This window comes from Pogona vitticeps, chromosome 1 (assembly GCF_051106095.1).
Source record: "Pogona vitticeps strain Pit_001003342236 chromosome 1, PviZW2.1, whole genome shotgun sequence".
In the NCBI taxonomy this organism is placed as follows: Eukaryota; Metazoa; Chordata; class Lepidosauria; order Squamata; family Agamidae; genus Pogona; species Pogona vitticeps.
In genome coordinates, this window is record NC_135783.1 from 280,910,446 (window position 1) to 280,936,821 (window position 26,376).

A 26,376-nucleotide genomic window follows, 5' to 3' on the forward strand; every position below is an offset into this window, starting at 1 on the left:
ACTTCCCATAACAAAAACATTAACCACACTCCTAATTCTCCTACCTCAATCAAGAAGTCTCCTGTTCTCAAGCCAGCTTGCCATGCTACCCCGCCTTCATCCACTGATTCCAGATACTGCAAAGCAGGAAAGGCTGGAGTTGGGGTGAATTCTTCAATAGGCGTATCAGCTTTGGAAATAGTAAATTATATATTTTTAATTAGGAAAATATACAAATTCGTTAAAATATAGGACTTAAATAGGTCCTTAAATACCTTAAAGACTTAATTGTGAATTATTTATACAAGTACAGAAATTGAGTAAAAAAGAGAGACTCCCCATCTCTCTTTCACTTTTCTTTGCATGTGGATTATCACTGGGATTTAGTCAGTAAATGAATGATAATTGGCCATATGACAAAAAAAGGGAATCAATTTGATTGAACACAATTTGAAAAAGGTAACCTTAATTTTCAAATGAATGTGTGGAGAAATAAAGGAGTTCAAATTTTGAATACTCTTAAGCATTTAATTGTATATTGTATGTGCATTAAGTACATATAAACATATGATCTGCCATATTACACTTTACAGATATGTGCACTGATCAGTTATTCAATTATACCTGTGAAAATTATACATTAAGCATCATGCAAGCATATTTTTAATGGAGCACTCGAAAATTTCACCTGCAGAGCTCAGCTCCTTGTGAAATTAACACATAGAATGAGGGACCCCTATTTGCTGCAAGCATAACCCAGCAACAGCTGATCGACATAGTGACGAAGTCACAGGGTTTCCAGAAGACCCCATGAAGACCCCATTTAGCCAGCAGAGTTAACCAGAAACTGCTACATAGATACAAAAGACCAATAGGGGTTTGCCATTCTAGCAGGGAATGATAAAAATGGAAGGGTGGGGAGGATCCTTCATAGAGCACATACAGGCTAGCCTTTCCTTAAAGCCCATCAGGGTGAGGGAGAGCCCATCCAGCCATCAAGGGGTGGTTGTGGCAGGCATTGGGACAAACCACCACTTTAAAAAATAAAATGCAAAAGGTATTACAAGCAGAGCATTCAAAAGATATCTTCCATTCTCTCATAAAAATTTATTAAACTGGTTGTGGCAGAAAAAAACGGTTACAACATTTTTATACATGTCAGGGAGTCCTCAAAACGGAACACACACGCATACACAGACTAAGGCCATTCCACATACATGCTGTTTCTGAAGCTATAAAAACCATCTGATTTTCATACTAAAACTGCAGTAATTTTACCCTGAACAAGCTACAATCGCCTGTTTCAAGCAAGAAGCAACATGCTTCTACAATTAATGAATAATTTTAATAGATCAATGCTTTAAATGAATACATTTTGACATTCCCTCCCCCCCAGCAAAGATGGTTACAGTACAGATAAGCTGAATAGTAATTACGATATAGTGAACAGCTAGGTAAGTATTCCCTCAAAATTATTCTGCAGATAAACACACACATACACACACACACACATACAAAACACCTATAACATAGATGGTCCCTCAAAAAAACACTGCTCAGTCAGAAACCAGTAAAATCTGTATCAGTACTACTGCACAGAGAGAACACTGTTGTCTAGCAACCAAATGCATAAGGGCTAATGCCTGTTTCTTTTTAGCAATGCATGCCATTTTTCACACAGACACTCCTCACCCAATCACACAGAAACAGAAAATCCACATACCTTTGGCCCCTCTGAGCACAAACCCAAATCCTTCATTGTCTTTTTTCTGCAGGACCACTGCCTTCTCTTCTATAATGCAGTCACTGTAGAGAGAATTCCGAGGATAGCGACCATTATTACATCCCTTCATCACCACCGTAGTAGCTGCTCCTCCAGTGTGCAGGTTCATCATCATCACAGCCAGTTAATCAAATAATATTGCAGTAACCGAACATGGGAAAAATATAATAGCAAACCACAGAAGAAAGGAAGAGACAGAGACAAGGCTTAATGGCAAGGGAGAACATGACAGTGCAACTTAACAGAGGGAATAATGCAGAGGAAACAGAGGAAGAAACCATGCATGGTGGTGACTGAACAAATGTGTGATCATGTCATCTGTGTGCTAGCTAGGAGTCTAAAAGAAAAGAAAAGTGGACTGAATGATAGTAGCATTAATAAACTCCTCAATCGTGGATGTACCAGATGCATCTTCTACTGAAGCCAAAATGAAACCAACCAGAAGAAAAATGAGGCAGCATTCTTAAAAAAATTAAAGTTAGCTTGGTTTGCAGTGAATAAGTAGCTAAAAGGCACAAATATATTCAGAAGCTATGCCTCGCATCAAAAGCCCTTTTTCAATCCTATTGAATGTTGCATGCTGCAAGAATCCCACATGATCATCTGACAGCCTACAATGCTAACAACGTGCAGCTGCCTTGGCGTCATCAAGCACAAATTTTCACAGCATCAAGAATCTGCATAATTTAAATAGTAACAAGGCATGGCTGCTCATGATTACCTTTTTTTCTCATAAAATAAAATATCATGCTTTCTTGAAAGCTAACAGATGAAATTGTCACAGGAGGGTATTCTATATGACAGGCATAATTTTTTTTTTTTTTTAAAAAAAGCAAGGCAGTTCCTTCAAATTTCTCTTGCATAGGTGATTGTTATCATTATTCTCATTATTAAATCCAGTTATTAAAACAACAGCCTTAGCTATGTTCCTGTGTAAAATTATAAGCCTTCAAGGCACTTCAGTTGCAAGCTTCTTTGGTTTATAAGAAAATCAATCAGATAAAATGGCTCCATATTTAAATGGAACACATTTACAAAGAAATTATTAATGCACAGCTTTTCATGTGAACACCACCTTCATTTATACAACAGGCAATGCCCCCTCCCCTTTAACAATGCCACAAAAATATGGTGGTGCAGTAGCAGAAAACCAATGGTTTGGTAAAAACAGAAGCAAACTGAGGATTTTATCCTATGAAACACAACTGGCTGATACTGATCAAGAATTGATGTTGCTCATAAAAGAGGACTAAAACCCTCCTCCTGCTTATTCAGAATTTTTCATATCTCTATGGCTTTAGTTAGCTAGCACTAATATTGCTAAATTCACTGCTGAAAGATGGAAACGAATAGTGGACACTTCCTTCAACATTCCACAAATGGACCCAAAATAGCCAGCACCCTCTGGCAGAAATCCACAGAGCAGCTGGCAGTTATGATGGAAGCATTTTCTGGGAGAGAAGCCACACACACATTGTCAGTCCCTCAGCTGGTGAGTGGGCCAGACAATCCGTGCTTTTGTTCCCCATTAATGGCACAAAAGCACATATTGAAAATGTGCAGAGTAACAAGACACAAGCAAAAGGTACACCTAGCAAGCTTCTGACCAAAAACACCCTGCAGCTTAAGTCAAGGGTGTTTACAGCAGAGTTTCAGAAGGAACAGAAAAATACGAAAATACTTTTGGAAACAGGCAAAGAATACGTGGCTCGTGACCAGTGTAAAAGTCACCCTACTCTGAAATTCTGGGATGAGACTCAGTGACCAAACCACTCTCTCTCTTCTTCCCAAAAACATCATTCCCACTAGTGAAAACAGTGATTTCTAGAAGTTCTTTCAAAGGAAATACATTTTTAAAGCTGTGCAAAAATGACAAGATTAAGTCTGTCCCTTCACCCAACTTCTACCACCCCTCCTCAGCTGCTTCTCTCTAGCTCTTCTTCATTCCAAGAAACTTCCTTTTTCATTCCTGCCTTTTTAGAAGCTCTACTTCTCCTATCTTCTGTCCTAGGCTGCCTCTTTCATTTACCTCAGCCAAACTCATTCCATCTACTGCTCTCTTCTTTCCTGCAAATCACCTTCTCTCCCTCCCTGAGATCATTTCCTACCCGTCACTTATCACCAGAGCCCAATACAACATTCCACAAATAGGGCCAAAAATAGGACAACCATGTGCCAGATGTATTTAGATTTGATTCCCACACTGAGTAGGGGGTTGGACTCAGTGGCCTAACAGGCCCCTTTCAACTCCATTACTGTATTCTATGATTCTATGGGCCTGGACACTTCTTCCTGTCAAATCCTTTCACCTTCTTAACCTCAAAACAATTACAAGGCAAAATCTAGAGCATCACAGCAAACCCAAAACAACTACATTAATCCAGAAATATATAACCTAGCTATCATTTCAGTCGCTACAGGTTCAATTAGGATATATTGTGTGTGTTATGTGCCATCAATCGGAATTGACCCTAATAGGGCTTTTGAGGTAAGTGTCCATGGCTGAGGAGGGATTCAAACTCAAGTACCCTGATTCCTAGTCTGTCACTTTATCCAAAACACTACGAAAAGTATCTAGTGTGGATATACCAGCCTATCCCTGCCATTTTATAGCATGTTAACTAGATCTAAATTTCTACTGTAATTCAGTTACCTTCTAGCACAGCAAAGTATTAGGGAAGGCAATATCTTTATTTCACACACTGTATAGCAGAGTTTTTGAGGCAGAAACTCAGGTCAGGAGAGATGTGGTTCATAGCATATCTCCTAATCCAGACTTCGTCCCTATTCCAGAGTGAACAATTAAGTGCTCTTCCTACTTTGACCTGAAAGTCTTCAGAAAGGATGATTTATTAAGGTTGGAGATATTGTCTTCAATCCTAACATAACTTAATAGATCTTCTTGACTCTTTTAATGTACCAGAAGTTCATAACATCTTGAACTGGGACAGGAGGAGATACTAGCGGTTAGGGATCAAGCAGGCCAATTTCTAGCCCAACCTCCTTTAGTAATCTACAGGTATTTATGGGTGATGAACTGACTGTCTTTACCTGGCCACAGCTAGTTAGATAGCTCGGTGAGTTAGGTATCTGGCTGTGGGGCCAGAGATTGAGTTAAATTCCCCATTGCGCATCCTAGAAGAGGCAGACTGTGTGGCCTTTGGCAAGCTGCACAGTACTAGAGCACCCCTAGAATAAGAGAATGGTAAACAACTTAGAAAACCCTGAAAAGGTTTGCCATTAATCAGAACTGACTTGACAGGACACAATTATGATTACTTGGTCATATTTAGATTCTCTTCTCTTTTGTGTTTAAAATTTTAATGTTCTTCTGCATACATTTAAGATCCCATGTATGCAGAAGAGGATCCTGTGAAAGAATGAACCCTGCCTCATAAATTCTCCAGCTAAAAGTGAAAATTACAGAGGTGGCTGAAGCATTCTATGCTTCAGCCAAATTGGGGAGAGGTATCTATTCTTGCCCCCACTGCAATGAATAAAGGAATGAAAGGATGATCCTAATAATCAACAACTTCAAGATTAATTTAGACCTTGCTGCTGATTGATTGCATTTCCCTGGGTGCTGATCATCTAGCTAAGCAATCTGATTTTATAAAATGTAGCACTTTAATAACCCAGGAAGGAAATGTTAATTATTTTGTTGACTATCAGTGTTCCATTCAGTTCCCAGCACTTCAGATACGTGGCTCACATTCTTAAATAAGAAGTAAAGTCACAGTTCTAGAACTATTTAGAACCTTCAAAGCTTCGTTACTACTAATAAGCTTAAAACTATTTCATTTTAAGCATTCTAAAAATGCTTTTAGACATCAGCAGTAGCACTCCTGGCTACCTGGATCTTATTGATCCAGACTACTGCCAACACAACAACAATGAATGAAATTCAGAAACACCCATCCTATACTGTATTAGGCTCGCCTCTTTTATAGGCTGCAGCTGGCCTGGAAAATAAACTTGGTCAGCTAGAGCTAACGGGGGGAAAAACTGACTTGGTAAAAAAGCACAATGTTTATACAGCCTTTCTCTGCATACCTGTGAGATGAATTAATGTTGCTACTGGTACCCAGAATCATTCCGACAAAAATTAGCAAAGTCTCTATACAGCAACAGAGAAATATTTAGCAATGTATCTAGAATGACTGCTCTAGCAATGGACTAGAGCTTATTGAAAAGCTTACTCCATGGTGTTGAAAGGACCCAAAAGAAAATATTTTTCTTTCCCATCGCCACATTTGCACATAACCACCTTGTGAAGTTGTTTCAGGTGAAGGACCCAAAAGAAAAGGATGCTGACCACTCAACATCATGCTGAAAAATTTTACATGGCACTTTACAGACAAAGTCGCTTGGATCCTCTCTGACTTAGATGCCATAGTTTCTGCAGGTCCTGTGGATATAATGTTGACCCGTATTTGTTCTAAAAGGATGGATATGATACAATTTTTGCAGACTGGGCATGTGGACAGGAGAAATGACAGCACCCCCATATGTGATAGATCCTTGCCCTTCCTGAATTATAGAAGCATACAAGGGGGAACTGGGCTACTGCATAAGTGCAATACTGAATGCCTATTTGTAGCATGGCAGAGAGCTAGTATGCCTAAAGGCAAGACTGCTATTAAAAAGCTTCTTGAATTCCACTGCACTGGATAATTGTTGGCCACTTGTCAATATTCAATATTTAGGCTAAGTACAGTGGCACCTTGGTTTACGAAAGCCTTGCTTAATATAATTTTCGGTTTACGAAGCAAGATCCATTGAAAATAATGCCTTGGTTTACGTTGTGGTTTTTTTGGGGAGTACGAAGAAAGCTTCCCCAGGATGCATTGTGCCTGAAGGTTTAAAGCGGGAGCCCTGTTTCTATGGCAATCTGCATTTCGGTTTATGAAGTTTTCGCATTATGTAACATCTCGCATAATGCATTAAATTCGTAAACCGAGGTACGCCTGTATTGGGAGTGTTGGGTTTCTCAGATACAAGCTGTCCTGCATGAGGCAGATTATCGAGATCAGTGGTTCTCAACCTTTGGTAATCCAGGTATTCTTGGACTGCAGTTCCTAGAAGCCTTCACCACTAGCAGTGTTGGCTGGGATTTCTGAGAGCTGCAGTCCAAATTCTGGTTTATCCAAGCTTGGGAACTGCTGATCTAGATCTAGTTCAATCTTTCTTCGGGCCAGTTTATAGGATGGAGATGACTCTGGTGGCCTTGCTCAACGATTTATGCAGGGAACAAAGGAGTGTGGCTTTGCTGCTTCTACTGGACCTCTCATTGGCTTCTGATACCATCAACCATGGTATCTGGTGCAGTTTCTTTGGGATCAGTCTTGGAGTTATCAGTGGCTCCAATTCTTTCTGGAGGTATGAGCTCAGAAAGTGGCATTGGGGGGGATCCTGTTTGATCTCCTGGTCCCTGGCCTGTGTGGTTCTCCAGGACTCAGTCATGTTCTCCATGCTGCTTAACATCTACATAAAACTAGAGCTTGTCCAGAGTTTGGGATCTGGTACCACCAGTATGCTGATGATACCCATGTCTATCTCTCTTTTTCATCTAATTCCAAGGAAATTGTTTTGTGTTTAATGTCAATAATATACTGGATGAGGGATATCTAGATGCGAATATACACGGAATTCAGCTTGTAGTGGACTGGATTACACTTTTCCAGAAAAGTCAGGTCTACAGCTTGGGTTCATAGGCATCAATGGTGGCCAAGAGTCCTTTTTATACAATTAAAGTTAATGTTCCAGCTCCTCCCATTCCCTAAGATATCTCATCTTACTATGACAACACATGCTTAGTTATGTTCCACCAAGATTGTTGCAATGCCCTGTGTGGCGTTCACCCTTATTATGTTAAACAGTCATGCATTATTCATGTTGTAGGCTAATGTTGAGAGGCAGAGCAGAGAGAGAGATAAGAAGGAGAGCCTGAGAGTGAAGAGTCAGTCAGCCTGAGTAGAGAGAGAGATAAGAATGGAGTGGGAGATAGAGTGATATTTGGGAGATCTGAGGTGTGATTAGTCAGAAGAGTATATAATAACTGTAAGATCAGATAGAAGATTGTTATTGATAATTGATAAACCTGAAGAAGATACGTATGAATGATTATCAAAACATCTTTAATCAATAAACCTGTTTTATTTTAAAAGACAGCGATGAATTGACCCTCATCCTTCTTTAGAAAAGTATGTTGATTTAATGATCAACTGGTGGCAGCGTGTGAAGAGGAGTTTGGTTTGCCTTCATGTGCTCAGTGCTTGGAAGATAACCAAGGGGAACTAGGGGCAAATGTATCTGGGGATGCCTTTGAAGAGTCTTTTAAACCTTCAGCTCATCAAAAATGCTACAGCCAGGCTGGTGCTAGTTAGAGGGAGCAAGTAACAACCCTGCTGCAACAGCTTCACTTATTGTCAGTCCACTTCTGAGTCTAATTCAGAATTCTTGTCATGACCTATAAAGCCCTATATGATGTACATCCAGACTATCCTAAGGACTGTATCACCCTATATGAGCCTGCCTGGCTTTCAAGATTTACTAGGGAAGCTGTTCTCTTTGTTTCACCATCCTCATGGATAAAGTTGGGGAATACAGTGGTACCTCGCAAGACAAATGCCTCGCACGACAAAAAACTTGCAAGACAAATGGTTTTGGCAATGGGGTTGATAACTCGCAAGACATATGTTCCTATGGCCGTGCTTCGCAAGACGAATGTTTTCCGTTTTTTGTTCCTGTCTCATGTTTGCTGATTTTTAAATGTTTTTCTATTATGTTTAAAAAGTTAACGCTTTTTAATTGAAATTTTTAAAATCATCTGCACAATATGTATGGCTTTAAAGAGCACTTAATAAACCTTTTGTAAACCAAATTTGTCTTTGTTCTGACTTTTTTTTTTTGCCCATAGGAACGCATTAATTAGATTTCAATGCATTCCTATGGGAAAATGCGTTTCGCAAGATGAATATTTCGCCAAACATTAACCGCGGAACAAATTAAATTTGTCTTGCGAGGCACCACTGTACACAAAATGTAGCCTTTTCGGTGGCTGCTCCCAAGCTGTGGGATGCACCCTCCAATGAAGCCAGGTTAGTCCCCTTCCTTTTGTTCTCCTGTTGGCAGGCAAATATTTAGGCAGGCTTTCAATCAACTTGGACAAGCAAGGACCATAATATAATTATACGGAAGCAAATTACCATATATTTTGCTCTATAAGATGCACTTCCCCCTCCAAAAAAAGTGGAGGGGAAGTCTGTGTGTCTTATGGAGCAAATCTGGTGGTTTTGACCCCACTGGCCCCGTGGAGGGAGTCCGAGTGAGCCTTCCAAGACCCATGCGAGGCTCCCCAACCCCCCACGGGGCCAGCGGGGGCAAAATTGAAGCTGGCGATTTTGCCCCCACCCCCACAGGGCCAGCGGGGGCGAAATCGTGACCTTCCAGGACCTTTTCTGAGCCTTTCAAGCCTCAAAAGAGTCCCAGAAGGTGGCAATTTTGCCCCCGCTGGCCCTGAAGGGGGTGGGGGGAGCCTCGCAAGGGTCTGAGTGAGCCTTCCAGGACCCTTGCGAGGCTTCCCCCACCCCCACGGGGGCAAAATCACCAGCTTCCAGGACCTTTTCTGAGCCTTTTCAAGCCTCAGAAAAGGTCCTGGAAGCTGGCGATTTCGCCCCCGCTGGCCCCGTGGGAGGTGGGGGGAGCCTCCCAAGGGTCTTGGAATAGACCCTAGAACCCTTTGTAGGCTCACCCTGCCCCCCTGGGGGCAAGAGGGGGAGAAATCGCCACCTTCTGGGACTCTTTTGAGGCTTGGGAAGCTTCAGAAGAGTCCCTGAAGGTGGCAATTTTGCCCCCTCTGGCCCCCGGAGGGGGCAGGGTGAGCCTCCAAAGGGTCCTAGGGTGTGTTCCATAAGATGGACCTCTCCATAAGGCTCACAAAATTTTTAGGAGAAGAAAACCGATTATTATTTTCCTGTTTTCTTCTCCTAAAAATGTGGTGTGTTTTATGGAGAGGTGCGTCTTATGGAGCGAAAAATGCAGTATGTTTTCACATAATTTTAAATGCTGTTTTTTAATACTGGTATTTGTTTAGCTTTTATATATTATATTGTATTGTGATTTTAAATATATTTATTATGTTTTTTCAATTCACTGTGATCCACTTTGAGTTCCTTATGAGGGAAAATGGAAAGAAAGAAAGAAAGAAAGAAAGAAAGAAAGAAAGAAAGAAAGAAAGAAAGAAAGAAAGAAAGAAAGAAAGAAAGAAAGAAAGAAAGAAAGAAAGAAAGAAAGGTTTAGTTAATGCTACAAATATATTTTCCTTTGTGTGAACGATTTTGTGCTTGAGTGAGAAATGGTCAAATAATGAAATAAAAGAATCTGGGATTTCCCCTTGTTTGGTGCCTGTTTGTGAATGGTAGTGATAGCAAGCAGAGATCTTACAAACTACAGATAGGATGTTCATTCATTCATTTATTTTTTAGACTACCGCATCCAGAGGTCTGCTGGAATTGTCCCAACCATATTTCTGGAGACTTATGTCCCACCCAAAAGCCCTCCTAGGTCTCAAACTGTAGGCTCTGTTTTGCAGCTTGGATGTGCTACTGAATTCAGCACTAAGGCTGGATGCCATGTGCAGGGAGGTATTTGCATAGTTATTGCTAGTGCACCAAATGCACTTGTTCCTGGAGATGTCAAATATTTATTCAGACTGGCATTTGGTATCCAATCTAGGTTTTCTGGAAGGGCACTTTGAATGGGTGAGTGTTCTTCTCTGTTTAACTGTGTTTTTAATCTATATGATTCAATTACGTTTGTTTTCATCTGAATTTATCATGGTTTGCCACCCTCGGTGCTTTTTTAACAGAAAGGCAGGATACAGATTTAATCAACAAATGATGAATAAATAACTCACGCAGAGGCTTCATACTGAGATCACATCTCTGTCACAGGCTCATTTGGAAGAACTGTGGTTTGCCCCTTACTATCAACTAGATAGTTCAAATGCTAGTATTTATCAAAAATGGTAGCATTTACTGAATACTAAATATTCAATTGTAGTATTTATTGAATATAAATACTGGTAGTATTTATTGAAAATAGTGGCTGAGAAATCTAGACTTCATCAAAAGGCAAAAATTTACCCCTTGAGCTACAGAAGTACTTTTGTCAACAAGGACTATGAAAGTTACCTTCCTCTTAACCAGCCTGAAGACAAAGCTGAGATGAACAGGAGGAGGAGGATATCCCTTTCAACCAAAGCCAAAGCTGCTCTACACAACATGTGCCTGGAAAGCTTCCACCACAGTTGATTAGAAAACATTCTGTCACCAACCTATAACCAGCCTGTCCTTGCAAGGATGCTTTCTTAAACTGGAGCCTATAGAAATAAAGAAAGTACCACCTCTTCATGACAAGATAAACTGTTTTTTGTCCACCTTCACACTGACAATACTTAACAGGAATTGGATTATTTCTCCTAAAATGCTTTTGGTGGTGTAAGCCCCATATCCATATAAAACCACATGGACCTCAAGTTCAGATGGAGTAAAGCAACAGGTGCCTCTCAAAACTTTTGCTCAGGATTTATTCCAATGTTGGTATTCAAGATGTATTAGCCACCAGTGATTTTAATCAGGCAATTATTCTGCAAAAAGTCACCGCACATTGCAAATCTCTGTCCCCCAGATCATAGACACAGGTGTTCCAAATATACACCAGAACATACTACATGCTAGAAAGCAGACAAAGGTGGAAAAAATGCTGTCAAAGTGATAAGATTTATAACTGGAACATGTTGTCATGCTTTTATATCTATTTTCTGAAGAGACTTGTTAGAGACTTTGTTACATCTGCCATCCAGGACGCCTGGAAACAGTCCAAGAACCTGGTGTTCCAACAGCCCATAAAGATGAATTGGTGACCTTTTCTCCAAAGAAGCCTATCATCACAAATAATACAGCTGATTATAATTGGACTGATATTTCCCTAAAGCACAACTGTGAAAATTCATATAAAATATAAAATCCATGGGAGGAGGGGGTAGATCCAGAATGCAGGAGAATGCAGGCAGCAACCTATTTCAAATCACACTTAAGGATACCTGTTTATACATCTATATTTGGAAAATCAATAAAATATAACAACAACAGTAACAGAAGAGGCAGTAATCTGAGGTAGTTTGTGGCTCAGACAGAGGTTGCATCTCTCTCCAAGATTTTGAGGGTGTATCCTTGCCCCAGTCACAATATGTCTATAATAATAGTAGTAGATGTATCAACCAGGAGTAAAGCTGTTAATCACTTCTCTTTTTTCCAGTTCACAACTTTTGTTTTGTTTTGGTTCCCAATCATTTGATCTGTCAACTATATCCTGTTTTGGAATGACTGTCTTCTAATTTTCCTTTTGATTTCTAAGAAGGCAAAATGCGAAAACCTCAGTCTGTCTGTAGATTTTTGATTGACAAACGTAAACACAAACTGGGAGGAGGTATCACTAGAATACAATGGATGAAATACAGTATTAGGAAAAATGTTACACATTCCTACTTCAGCCCCAGTGTAACAGTATATCACACTCTGGGATATGCTATAGGAGAGAGAATCAAATAATTGTGGCCTCAAAACCAAAGGATGGTTTCTTCAACTGCCTTGTATTACAGCCTCTTTATGGGGAAACTCTAACACACCTACTGCCTGAAGAAACACAGACAACCCTGATCACAAATGGATGCAATCTCCTGGATTGGTTTCAGGAGGGACAATAGAGTATCCGTCTATATTACAACCAAGGAACAAAGGCCAAGATTGAGCCAAACAAACACATTGTTACAAATCAGGTTTGTTTTAATAAGATTAGGGATATTCTATGTATTATCAAAGAATGGCCAATATCCACTGCTGAAGTGCTCATTCATACACACACGTAACACACAGCTATTTATTCATTTGAACATCATGTATATATGATGTGCAATGTTTTTTCCATAATTTTTATCACCCAATCAGTATTACAATTATCCTTAATGTCATAATAGTATCATATTTTAAAAAAGCCATTCCAACTGTGAACTAAGATGACACCAGGTATATATAAAATGCAATGTTCGTCCTATTTTCTGTCCTCTCTTCTATTAACATTAACCTCCCATTGACCCCTGACTCAGACTGACTAAATCAGAAGGTAGTGAAAGAAGTCTTTGAAAACTGCTTTTGGCTCTTGTCAGAAGAAACAGTGGGATCTACCTTTTACAAAATTCTAGATTTCACACACTGGAAGGCACATCCATCTCATATGCCGGCACATGAACTTTACTATATCACCCTGAACAAAATTAGTCTTGCCTGATTTTGATAACTTAACACTGTCAAATTCAATTAGCAATTTGATTAGAGACTATCAGGGATTTTAAGCAAGACTAGCAAGGAATCCTGCCTGAAATGCTGGACAGCCACTGAAAATAAGAGTTGTTAATACCTGGGCCAGGTGGGCCAATGCTTTGACTCAATATAAGGCAGCTTCCGTGTTCCTATTTTACTACTTAGTATTCAATCAGCAACCAGGATACTCCTAAAAAGGGTATATTGCACTACCTTTATATGTGTAGAGACTCTACGCTACTCAGCAGTGACTAACACTTGCAAGAGTACTATTCTTTCAGTCATCTTCAGGTTATTTGCAGACTGCCTCTTAACAAACATAAGCCTTTAATTTTAATATGATCTTGTGATAACATTGTTGTGCTACATCAGCAGCCATGTATATATCCCTACTAGTGTCCACATTAATTTTCCATTCCCACTCAGCTTTCTGAACGAGTCTGTTTGTTTGTTTGTTTAACTTATATGCCGCCCACACTACCCAAAGGTCTCTGGGAAGCTTACAGCATTTAAAATACAATAAAAAGGCAAAATAAAAGGGGAAAATAATTAAAATGCAATTAAAATATATATTCTAAAAATTGCCATCAGATCCACAGCTGATATTATTTCAGTTAAAAGCCTTCTGGAACAGGAAGGTTTTGACCTGGCGCCGAAATGTCATCAGCGTCTGCGCCAGACGAATCTCAGTCGGGAGGGCATTCCATAGTCTGGGGGCAGCTGCCGAAAAGGCCCTTTCTCTACAAGCCCTCTCTCTTATCTCCTTAAGGGACGGCTGTTTCAAAAGGGCCCCCTGGTTAGATCTTAACTGCCGGGTAGGTTCATATGGAAGGAGGCGGTCCTTCAGGTATCCAGGCCCAAGCTGTTTAGGGCTTTATATGTCAAAACAAGCACTTTGAATTGGGCTCGGGCAGCAACTGGTAGCCAATGTAACTTAAACAGATTCGGCTTGATATGTTCCCTAGCGGCCCCACCACTCACCAGCTGTGCAGCTCGATTCTGGACCAGCTGCAGTTGCCGGACCGTCTTCAAAGGCAGCCCCACGTAAAGCGCATTGCAGTAATCTATGCGAGATGTTACCAGTGCGTGTGTAACTGTCATGAGACTCTGCTCATCCAGGTAGGGCCATAGCTGGTATAATTTCCGCAGCTGAAGGAAAGCGCCTCTGGCCACCGAGTCCACCTGGGCTTCCAGTGTTAGACTGGGGTCCAGGAGCAACCCCAAGCTGTGGACCCTGTCACTTAGGGGAAGTGCAACCCCATTCAGGGCAGGGAAATGGCCCTCCAACCTGTTCGGTGAAGCACCCACTAACAGCACTTCCGTCTTGTCTGGATTGAGTTTCAATTTATTAACCCTCATCCAGTCCATTATCAGGTCCAGACACGAGTTCAGCACAGAAACCGCCTCACCTGGATTGGTGGAAAACGAGAGGTAGAGCTGAGTATCGTCAGCATATTGCTGACTTCTCAGCCCAAACCTCCTGATGACCTCTCACAGTGGTTTCATGTAGATGTTAAACAGCATGGGGACAGTATTGAGCCCTGAGGTTTCAAAACACACAGAATTTTGTTCCTATTGACTAAGCTTGGAAGAATTCCTATGTTTTGACATTATGATGTTTAGAAAAATATTCTCTGAACAATTTCGCTATTACACTATTCTGCCTTTCCTCCAGGGCAATCACTGTCAACATCACAGTGGTATCATATATATTTTTCCAGGAGGGCTGCTGTCCTTACAGATCTACTTATCCATTCCTCACCATTGCTTTACAGTAGTTTCTTTTTCTTCCTCAGCTGTAGGCAAGATATGGACTATCTGTACCATGAAAAAAAGAAAAACATCTTTCTCTCATAAGAAATAGAGCTTCATAAACAATGAAACAGAATGTTTTGTTCAAACATACTTTCCTTACTTCTAAATGAAGCAAGCTAAAAAGAACACTTTTCAAAAGTTTTTTTAAAAATTCTAATACCTTTGGTTAGCCAAGACGCAGCATACCAACCTACATGTTGGAAGCAATACAATGACCAAGTGTGCTTAGGTGCTGCGATCTAGAAAAGGATTAGTGCGCTAACTATACCAGCCAAGATCTTCAAACCAGATACAGTACTAGGAAAAAAACTGACCTGGGGAGAATGAAAGTAAAGCAAATCGAAGCACAAATCCAATAGAAGAAAATAATAATGGAATATAGGGGGTTTTTTTTGGGTGAGGGTACAGTGGGGTCTCTACTTAAGAACTTAATCCGTATTGGAAGGTGGTTCTCAAGTTGAAAAGTTCTTATGTTGAATCTGCATTTCCCATAGGAATGCATTGAAAACCATTTAATCCGTATCTGCTCTTTTCCATCCATAGAAACTACAGTACATGAAATGTTTCCCTCTTATCTTTAAATCTCTATGGATAAGAAACACATGAAACAAGGCAGTACAGAATAGCTGAAGTCTGCGTTGATGTACAGCAGGGGCAAAAGAAGTGTGCAGTCCATAAGACACGAGAGGTCCAGCAAGGCCTTTTGTGGAGCACATATCAGTGGCCCAAGGGACACCCAGAACTCCTCTAATTGTCAACGGAAGTGCTCCAAAATGAACAATTATGCCCCACTGGTCTCCAATGGGCACAAATCTATTTTTCAGCCCCTGCCTCTTTCCTGAGGACCCCCATCTCTAAAAAATAAACCATGATCAAAAACCAAGTGACTTCCCAATGACATGCATTTTTTTAAATTAAAAAAACAGTGGTATCTTTAGAAGCCAAGGGATAGAAGAACGGCCACCAGAATCTCTGGTACTACCCAGCCCATATGTAGGGATTATCTGCAAGCTCATAAAATCACTTGTCTTGAAGGTATTTAAGGTAAATGTATTTCAGCCTGTTCCCAGTCAACTATAGCCTCAAACCCAGCTTACAGAGCAACATAAGAATAAAAACAGACAAAATATTGAAATAGTGTGAAATCACCACAAATCAGCACCCCTAATGAGGAGCTTACCCTGAAATAGTGAGAAATGCACACACACACACAGAGAGAGAGAGAGAGAGAGAGAGAGAGAGAGAGAGAGAACACCAGCCACCAGAGTCACTAAACAATTAAACACTGAAAGCCTTCTTGAAGAGGAAGGTTTGGGCCTTGAACAAGAATGTAGTTAGCCTCCCTTGGTAACGTACCGAGACAAAGAGCAAAATGTCATGTAGAGGTCCTTTGTTTGGCTGTCATCCACAAAAATGTATACACACATTGTGAAGAAGAGGACATGAACAGGAGCAAGTGAGCACTTGTCGATGGGCCATTATGTTTCTCCTCATGTCCCACAACATTTCCAACCTCTAGCTCCCCAGTCAACCTGGGAAAAACAATGATATAACATGAAAATCAAGCAGAGGCGGAAAGTGTCAAAAACCAAAAAGACCGAGGAACAGAAGAATTCCTCAGGGAATAGAAAGGAAGTTGGAAGTATATATAATACAATATTATAATATATTAAGCATATAATAGATTGGGATAGAAATAGACTGGGATATAAAGGACAGACCTGAAGAAATGGGGTATCAAAACAAAAAGGAGAAAAAGAGAGGTAGAATACAGTGGGGTCTCTACTTAAGAACTTAATCCGTATTGGAAGGAGGTTCTCAAGTTGAAAAGTTCTTATGTTGAATCTGCATTTCCCATAGGAATGCATTGAAAACCATTTAATCCGTATCTGCTCTTTTCCATCCATAGAAACTACAGTGGAACCTCTACTTAAGAACTTAATCGGTTTTGGAATGGTGTTCTTAAGCTGAAACGTTCTTAAGTTGAAGCAAAATTTCCCATAGGAATGGACTGAAAACCAATTAATCCGTTCTGGCTGTTTTTTTGTTATGTAGAGATGCGTTCGTACATTGAAGCATTAGTTCCCATAGGAACTAATGCAAAGCTGGTTAATACGTACTCTACCACTAGGGGGAGAATTTTTTTTTTAACCTAAGATGACCAAAGGTTAAAAAAAGAGCAGGAAAGGTTTTTTTTCCTGTTCTTATCTTGGATTTCTGTTCTCAAGTGGAAGCAAAATTTAGCAAATGGAGCTGTTCTTAAGTTGGATTGTTCTTAAGTAGGGACGTTCTTAAGTAGAGACCCCACTGTATGAACTTGTATGAAAGTTTTGAAGTTTTTAGTAATAGGACAACTGAGAAGCTTTTCTCAGAAAAAAAGACAACCAAGTGAGGTGTTTTTTTTGGTAGCTGGAAAACTACTGGTACAAGAAGCCAAAGGAGCAAACCCTCCTTCTGAGAGGCATTTTTATGAAGGAAGACTTCTGACTGTGGTCCTGAGCCGTTGCCCCTCCTGTGCTGGGCCATTCTCCTGTTTAGTGGCTGTTTGGTTTCTCCAATGTAGAGATCTGAACACTCCTCTTTGCATTGGACCACATATACTAGCCAATAAACAAGAGAATGGCCCAGCGGCTCAGGACCACAATCAGGAGTGTTCCTTCATTTGAAGGACAAAGGACACTCATTTGATGACCAAGATGTACTCTTCAGACCGAGAAAATAGGTGGTTTACCAAATCCCTTATGAACACACAGTGGAAGTAAAGAACAGATTTAAGGAACTCGATTTGGTGGACAGAGTGCCTGAAGAACTTTGGATAGAGGCTCGTAACACTGTCCAGGAGGCAGCAACAAAAACCATCCCAAAGTAAAGGAAATGCAAGAAAAAAAAGTGGCTGTCCAATGAGGCCTTAGAAATAGCAGAGAGGAGAAGGGAAGCAAAATGCAAGGGAGATAGGGAAAAATACAGAAAATTGAATGCAGACTTCCAAAGAATAGCAAGGAGAGACAAGAGGGCCTTCTTAAATGAACAATGCAAAGAAATAGAGGAAAATAACAGAAAAGGAAAAACCAGAGATCTGTTCAGGAAAATTGGAGATATTCGAGGAACATTTTGCGCAAAGATGAACATGATAAAGGACAAAAATGGGAGAGACCTAACAGAAGCAGAAGACGTCAAGAAGAGGTGGCAAGAATACACAGAGGAATTATATCAAAAAGATTTGGATATCCCGGACAACCCAGACAATGTAGTTGCTGACCTTGAGCCAGACATCCTGGAGAGTGAAGTCAAGTGGGCCTTAGAAAGCCTGGCTAACAACAAGGCCAGTGGAGGTGATCGCATTCCAACTGAACTACTTAAAATCTTGAAAGATGATGCTGTTAAGGTGCTACATTCAATATGCCAGCAAATTTGGAAAACCCAAGTGTGGCCAGAGGATTGGGAAAGATCAGTCTACATCCCAATCCCAAAGAAAGGCAGTGCCAAAGAATGCTCCAACTACCGTACAACTGCACTCATTTCACACGCTAGCAAGGTTATGCTTAAAATCCTCCAAGGTAGGCTTCAGCAGTATGTGGACCGAGAACTCCCAGAAGTACAAGCTGGATTCCGAAGAGGCAGAGGAACTAGAGACCAAATAGCTAACTTGCGCTGGATTATGGAGAAAGCCAGAGAGTTCCAGAAAAATATCTACTTCTGCTTCATTGACTATGCAAAAGCCTTTGACTGTGTGGACCACAGCAAACTGTGGCAAGTCCTTAAAGAAATGGGAGTGCCTGACCACCTTATCTATCTCCTGAGAAACCTATATGTGGGACAGGAAGTAACAGTTAGAACTGGATATGGAACAACTGATTGGTTCAAAATTAAGAATTAAGATTGCCGGAAGAAATATCAACAACCTCCGATATGCAGATGATACCACTCTGATGGCAGAAAGTGAGGAGGAATTAAAGAACCTTGTAATGAAGGTGAAAGAGGAGAGTGCAAAAAACGGTCTGAAACTCAACATCAAAAAAACTAAGATCATGGCCACTGGTCCCATCACCTCCTGGGAAATAGAAGGGAAAGACATGGAGGCAGTGACAGATTTTATTTTCCTGGGCTCCATGATCACTGCAGATGGAGACAGCAGCCACGAAATTAAAAGACGCCTGCTTCTTGGGAGGAAAGCGATGACAAATCTTGACAGCATCTTAAAAAGCAGAGACATCACCTTGCCAACAAAAGTCCGAATAGTCAAAGCTATGGTTTTTCCTGTTGTGATGTATGGAAGTGAGAGCTGGACCATAAAGAAAGCTGACCACCGAAGAATGGATGCCTTTGAATTGTGGTGCTGGAGGAGGCTCTTGAAAATCCCCTGGACTGCAAGGAGAACAAACCTATCAATTCTAAAGGAAATCAACCCTGAGTGCTCACTGGAAGGACAGATCCTGAAGCTGAGGCTCCAGTACTTTGGCCATCTCATGAGAATAAAAGACTCCTTGGAAAAGACCTTGATGTTAGGAAAGTGTGACGGCAAGAGGAGAAGGGGCGACCGAGGATGAGATGGCTGGACAGTGTCTGCGAAGCAACCAACATGAATTTGACACAACTCCGGGAGGCAGTGGAAGATAGGAGGGCCTGGTGTGCTCTGGTCCATGGGGTAATGAAGAGTCGGACACGACGAAACGACGAAACGACGAAACGAAGAGAGGGGGGGCAGGGAGGCCAAACATGTGCATATAGAAAATCCCTCACTCAAAGGGAGTGGAGGCTTTAGACACAATCTGTCTCCTATTTATCATGCTGCCCTTTCATCTGTCCCCAGAAAGATCAGGACCACACCCATCAGAAAGACCACTGTTAACGACTGTTAAGGACCCATGACAATGGGTGGAGAAGGACCGCAGAAGTGGTATTTTCACTCAGTCCCATCTTTTGTCCATCTGACAAGTCTATTCAGACCAGGGGGGAGTGAAACCACTGTGGAGGATATATCAGGGCCTCCTGCCAACTCTCCTCAAACTGAAGAAGTTACTTGGATGAGTAGCAAAATGTTTCAGCCTAATAAGAAAGAAGTCCAGCTGCCATGACTCAACTTCTAGATATAAAAAAAGGTGATGTTAACTTAAAGAGCAGAACTGCTTAAATAACTAGACAGATATCTAGCCGCAGAGCCAGTGGCTGGGAGTTAGCTCCCCACTGGTCCTCTTTGACAGGGCCTGGACTAGACAATTCATAGGTTCCCTTCCAACTCTGCAGTCTTTTTTTATTATCACTGTGGTTGTGGTGGTGTTGATGTTGGATATAAAAATATCAGGTACAGTTAATCAAAATTATAAAAAACATTGGTATTATATAACAGATACAAGTTTTAACCCATAAGTTAAGTATCTGTAATATATTGACATAATATATGTTTTTCCTAATATTGCCTTTTTTCTATAGCTCTGTTGGTTACTTCTAGAATCTCCAACTGCCTGTAATACCATATGAAATATCTTGAGATTGTTCCCAAAGCCCTGATGATGACGGGGACCATGGCGATATGTTTCATCCACAAGAGAGGTGTTTCAATTGTCAGATGTCTGTATTTTGTTGATTTTTGTTAATTTTTCCAATTCTTTAGCTTGAACTCTGGCATTCCCTCGAATTGCAATGTCAGTGATCCAGGCATTTCTTCATACTATTACTATGTGTTATGTTCAAGGTGTCTTATCACTTTGGATCTGGAAATCCCACAAGATCTTGACTTCCTCATTTTCTGACACCTTCACTACTTGACGTAGAGGGTTTTTTGAGGCTGGCAAGTTGTATTTTTTCCATAATGACCAGTGCACTAATTTTGCCACTCTAATCTGTGCAATCTCTGGAAATTTGCTGATGAGGTGTGTCACAGTTTCATCTTTTTCTTGACAGAATCGACATTTGCTGTTGGCACGAATTCCTTGAATCTTAGCTTTCATCATATTAGTTTGGAGTGCTTGTTTTTCTGCAGCAAAAATCAACTCTTCAGTTTCTTTATTAATGTCCCATGGTCCCCAGTTTAGCCATGCCTATGCTGAATTACTGTCATGTCTTCCATCAATATTTCTCAGATGCTGTCCTTGTAGTGACTTATTTTTCCAACTGTTTAATTTATTTTCAAATTGTTGTTTCTTATATTTAATCTTTGTTCCTGTTGTTTTCAAAATATTTTCTGTTGTTGTTGCTACTACTACAACATAAATTTGCAAGAAAAATGTGATATCTCACAGTCAGATAAATGTGCCCCTCTTCCCCCCCAAAAGCAAAACAGAAAGAGAAACCAAAGTAAAGGTCCTAGCTTCAAGATCAATGACCTCAAATGTTAAAAAAAGTTATTTGGTCAGCTCTTGGAAACGGTTCAGCTGAAAAAAAACCCTCCCAACCCATTCGTCATTTAGTCGTGTCTGACTCTTCGTGACCCCATGGACCAGAGCACACCAGGCACTCCTATCTTCCATTGCCTCCCAGAGTGGTGTCAAATTCATGTTGGTTGCTTCAATGACACTGTCCAACCATCTGTCATCCCCTTCTCCTCTTGTCCTCACATTTTCCAAACATCAAGGTCTTTTCCAAGGAGTCTTCTCTTCTCATGAGATGGCCAAAGTATTGGAGCCTCAGCTTCAGGATCTGTCCTTCCAATGAGCACTCGGGGTTGATTTCCTTCAAAATGGATAGGTTTGTTCTCCTTGCAGTCCAGCGGACTCTCAAAATCCTCCTCCAGCACCACAATTCAAAAGCATCAATTCTTCGGTGGTCAGCTTTCTTTATGGTCCAGCTCTCACTTCCATACATCACTACAGGGAAAACCATAGCTTTGAACATGCGGACTTTTGTTGGCAAGGTGATGTCTCTGCTTTTTAAGATGCTGTCAAGATTTGTCATCGCTTTCCTCCCAAGAAGCAGGCATCTTTTAATTTTGGGGCTGCTGTCTCCGTCTGCAATGATCATGGAGCTCAAGAAAATAAACTCTGTCACTGCCTCCATATCTTCCCCTTCTATTTCCCAGGAGGTGATGGGACCAGTGGCCATGATCTTAGTTTTTTTGATGTTGAGCGTCAGCCCATTTTTTTGCACTCTCGTCTTTCACCCTCATTACATGCTTCCTTAATTCCTCCTCACTTTCTGCCATCAGAGTGGTATCATCTGCATATCAGAGGTTGTTGATGTTTCTTCCGGCAATCTTAATTCCGGCTTCGGATTCCTCCAGTCCAGCTTTTCGCATGTTGTATTCTGCATATAAGTTGAATAAGCAGGGGGACAATATACAGCCTTGTCGTACTCCTTTCCCAATTTTGAACCAATCAGTTGTTCCATATCCAGTTCTAACTGTTGCTTCCTGTCCCACATATAGGTTTCTCAGGAGATAGATAAGGTGGTCAGGCACTCCCATTTCTTTAAGGACTTGCCATAGTTTGCTGTGGTCCACACAGTCAAAGGCTTCTGCATAGTCAATGAAGCAGAAGTAGATGTTTTCTGGAACTCTCTGGCTTTCTCCATAATCCAGCGCAAGTTAGCAATTTCGTCCCTAGTTCTTCTGCCCCTTCGAAATCCAGCTTGTAGTTCTGGGAGTTCTTGGTCCACATACCGCTGAAGTCTACCTTGGAGGATTTTGAGCATAACCTTGCTAGCGTTTGAAATCAGTGCAACTGTATGGTAGTTGGAGCATTCTTTGGCACTGTGCTTCTTTGGTATTGGGATGTAGACTGATCTTTTCCAGTCCTCTGGCCACTGTTGGGTTTTTCAAACTTGCTGGCATATTGAATGTAGCTGGCATATTGAATGCAGCCCAACCCATTAGCTGCCCTGAAAACATTAACGTACTAGGAATGTAGAGCTATGAGGGCAGAAGGGATAGTGCTGCCTGAATGGTAGTCAGTTATTAGAAACAGTATGTAAGAAAGCAAATCTGTGAAAGCATGTGGAAGAGAAAATGAGAAAACAGGAAACGTGTAGGACTGAATGGTGTAAAGTCTGGAAAAATGTTAAAATTAAGGTAGCTGTGAGCCAACTTTCTGGTTGCCAAGCTGATGCTATTATCTTTGTGTTTGTGATTCTGCTACCTCATCACTATGGTATGGCAAGTTCTAGAGTTCACTATGATTGTTTCCTTAAGCCTACACTAACCAAATAAACAATGGGCACAAAGGTTAATTAAACCGGCACTTTCAAATTTAAGAGGTTTTCCAAGTGTACTCTCTAAATAGCTGTTGACAGCCCAATTAATTTTCCTTTAATTAGACAAACTTTTTTCTTTATGAAATAAAAATAAGTTCTTAATTTATTCCAGGGTTAAACTAAGTATTCCCGTTCAGTTTTCCAGTAAACTCATAATCTTACCTCAGTTCATATTCTACACTCCCCTATCTCTTCTATTCGTTTAGCTTTCACTTTGGTTTTGATATCCTTGAGTGTGCTCCCACGCCACCAGATTTCCCCCATCACCTTCAATCATTTTCAAGATGGGAAGTGGAGAAAACTACACATAATGACATGAACAAATCTATGGTTATCTGGACACTATTTTAATCTGCAGTGGTTTCCATTCATTTTGATGATGCATTGACATTCTACAACCATAAAGGTAATAACCATCAGCTTGAATTGAACCTGGAAGACCACTAGCAGCCAGTGTAGCTGGGGCAGAGTAGATATCACTGACTACAGCCCAAAGCACCTCTCAATAGCCTAGCTGCTGCATGCTGTACCAGCTGAAGTTACCTTCACATAGAGCAATTTACAATCATCTAATTTTGAGGTTGGAGTGTTGGGAAAGTGTGAAGGCAAGAGGAGAAGGGGACGTCAGAGGACGAGATGGTTGGACAGTGTCATCGAAGCAACCAACATGAATTTGACCCAACTCCAGGAGGCAGTGGAAGACAGGAGGGCCTGGCATGCTCTGCTCCATGGGGTCACAAAGAATCGGGCATGACCTAATGACTAAACAACAACAAATTTTGAGGTTACAGAGGCATGCACCATTGTAGCCATATCACTCCTTCTTAAGAAGAGAGTTTTCAGACCTGGATGGGTGATAAAATGCTAACCTTGCCACAGTTCCCACCTGTTTCTTTCAAAAACTCGATCTCCTCACTGGGTTTCACTAAGAAAATCATCAGAGAAGTGACAAGTGGATCTGTCAATTACTGAGTCACAAGCACCACTTTTGTGTCTTTTTCAAAACTGACCTTCAACCCCTTGCCCAAAGCATTCAGATAAGTATTAAGGACTGTAGGGGCTGTTGTCCAGTATCACATTAACGAAAAACATAGCTGAGTGTCGGCACATAACTCCAGAGCTATGGATGACTTTCAATGGTAACCTCATATATATGTTAAAGTGGTTCAATGCTGGCTCAAAACTGAGGATTTTCACAAAGCAAATGGGAGTGGGCAAATAAATAGACCTCCACCATTATGTAAGGGACATGGTGGCGCTGCGGGCTAAACCGCAGAAGCCTGTGCTGCAGGGTCAGAAGACCAGCAGTCGTAAGATCAAATCCACGCGACGGAGTGAGTTCCCGTCACTTGTCCCAGCTCCTGCAAACCTAGCAGTTTGAAAGCATGTAAATGCGAGTAAATAAATAGGTACCATCTCGGTGGGAAGGTAAAAAGGCGCTCCCTAGTCACACTGGCCACATGACAACGGAAACTGTCTTCGGACAAGCGCTGGCTCTACGGCTTGAAAAACGGGATGAGCACTGCCCCCATAGTCGGACACGACTGGACTAAAAATGTCAAGGGGAACCTTTACCTTTACCTTTTATTATGTTCTGTGGGTTTTTGGGGGGGGGGGGTAGGGGGAGAAGTAGAAAGAAAATAAAACAATTGCATAACTAGTCCAGCTATGTTCATACCTTTCTCCAGTCTCAACAATAATATATCATAATCCACTGTGTCAAAAGCTGCTGCACCAGCAAAAGCTAGTCACTTTGCCCAAGTAGCATAGGAGATAATCTATCATGGCAACCAAATCCATAGCCAGGCCAGAAGCCAGACAGAAAAAGTTTAAGTGTAGATGTGTCCTTTCTGGAGTAGCTTGTTATTACCTTCTCAGTGACTTTGCTCAATGACGTTACTCAGTAAAATTTATCAATAATTGGACACATGTCTCTTCTCCATATTAGGTCTCTCTGACAATGAAGTATTAATTAAAATTAAAAAGGAGTCTCTCTTTTCCCCAGGATATGATCTCACCAACCAAGTCATAAAGGACAATAGTCCAAAATGCAAGTAGCAGCCTTCACATACTGAGAATCCTATTTGCACTGTCAAGGAAGAGAAAACTGAACTTAACCATCAAACAGGTACAAAATGACATTTCTGAAGCCTCTTCTTTCAGAATTGTCTCTAAACTGGATTCTAAGTTAGCCTGTACCACTGAACTTTTTTTACTGGAAAAAAAAGGCAAATATATTAACACACAGCTGGTAGATTTCTATAAACCATACACTATTTGATCTTACAGGCTTTCAATTTTTAAAATAATTTTGTTGAACCACAAGAAGCCCTTCTAAGCTGTAGGTATTAATATGCTCTTTTAGTAGATGCAGATGCTTGTGAGTAGGAGCACATATATTATAGGTATTGATCTCAATCTGAAAAGGATGGTTGTTCTTTGGTGTCTGGTGCCCAAAGTGGTGTTTAATTGTGAAGATGTAATGGATTCTGATGTGTGTTATCACCCTATATTTATAGTTCTTTCCAGGGGTCTGGAGATCCAAGAATACATTTTAACAGGAAATTCTATTGTTCATGCACCTGTCCTAAGTCCTGCATTCTTTCTTTATACTTTGTTATAATTTGTACAACATGTTCAACTGTCAAAATTGCTATAGCACAGCGAACTGACTCAGCTAGAGAGCTGGCCAAATGTTTTGCAATTATTATAGTAAATTATTGTTCAAGCCTCAATGCTAAAAGCACTTTAATTTTTAGGGCTATTTTTTCTACACACATCCCTTAATTATTTCAACACTCTACACACACAGTATTTCACATCTTGATAGCACTGTAAACATCAGGGCTGTCATAGAGATGAAGAAAGCTTTTTGTCCAATATGCTTCTGAATGGGACAGAATTTATATTGCTCTGAAGCTTTTTATCACCTTTAAAACCCTCTACAATACAAAAACCTTGTCCCATTATTGTAACTACCAGTACTGTATATCCACTTTTAGTACTGGTGCAACATTACTGAACTACTGACACAGTCTTCAATATAGCTGGATGGAAATATTCATATCTAAATTGAGTGGACAGATGCTTTGAAATTCAGTAGTAAATCACAACCAGAAATCAGTGCTCTGTCTCACCTGCTCCTCTCCATATTATTAAAAGTTGCTACACCAAGAGAGACCAAAAAGATGAATGCAAAAAATATGAATTACCCTGTCTCACTATCATTATGTG

General features: G+C 40.7%; 1 protein-coding gene across 13 annotated transcripts in view; it reads right to left on the bottom strand.

Annotated features, from left to right (window-relative positions):
• SHANK2 (SH3 and multiple ankyrin repeat domains 2) overlaps positions 1-26,376 on the bottom strand; it is a 498,212-nt gene that overhangs the window by 165,797 nt on the left and 306,039 nt on the right. For 12 of the 13 annotated variants that reach the window (XM_078383277.1, XM_020782848.3, XM_072985922.2 and 9 more), the window contains 2 exons: positions 1,703-1,785; positions 45-169 (listed from right to left, as the gene is read on the bottom strand). In XM_078383277.1, coding sequence (XP_078239403.1) covers positions 45-169; positions 1,703-1,785 — 208 coding nt within the window. Of the gene's footprint in view, positions 1-44; positions 170-1,702; positions 2,378-26,376 lie in introns of those variants that run through there. The other variant, XM_078383310.1, reaches the window with a different exon arrangement.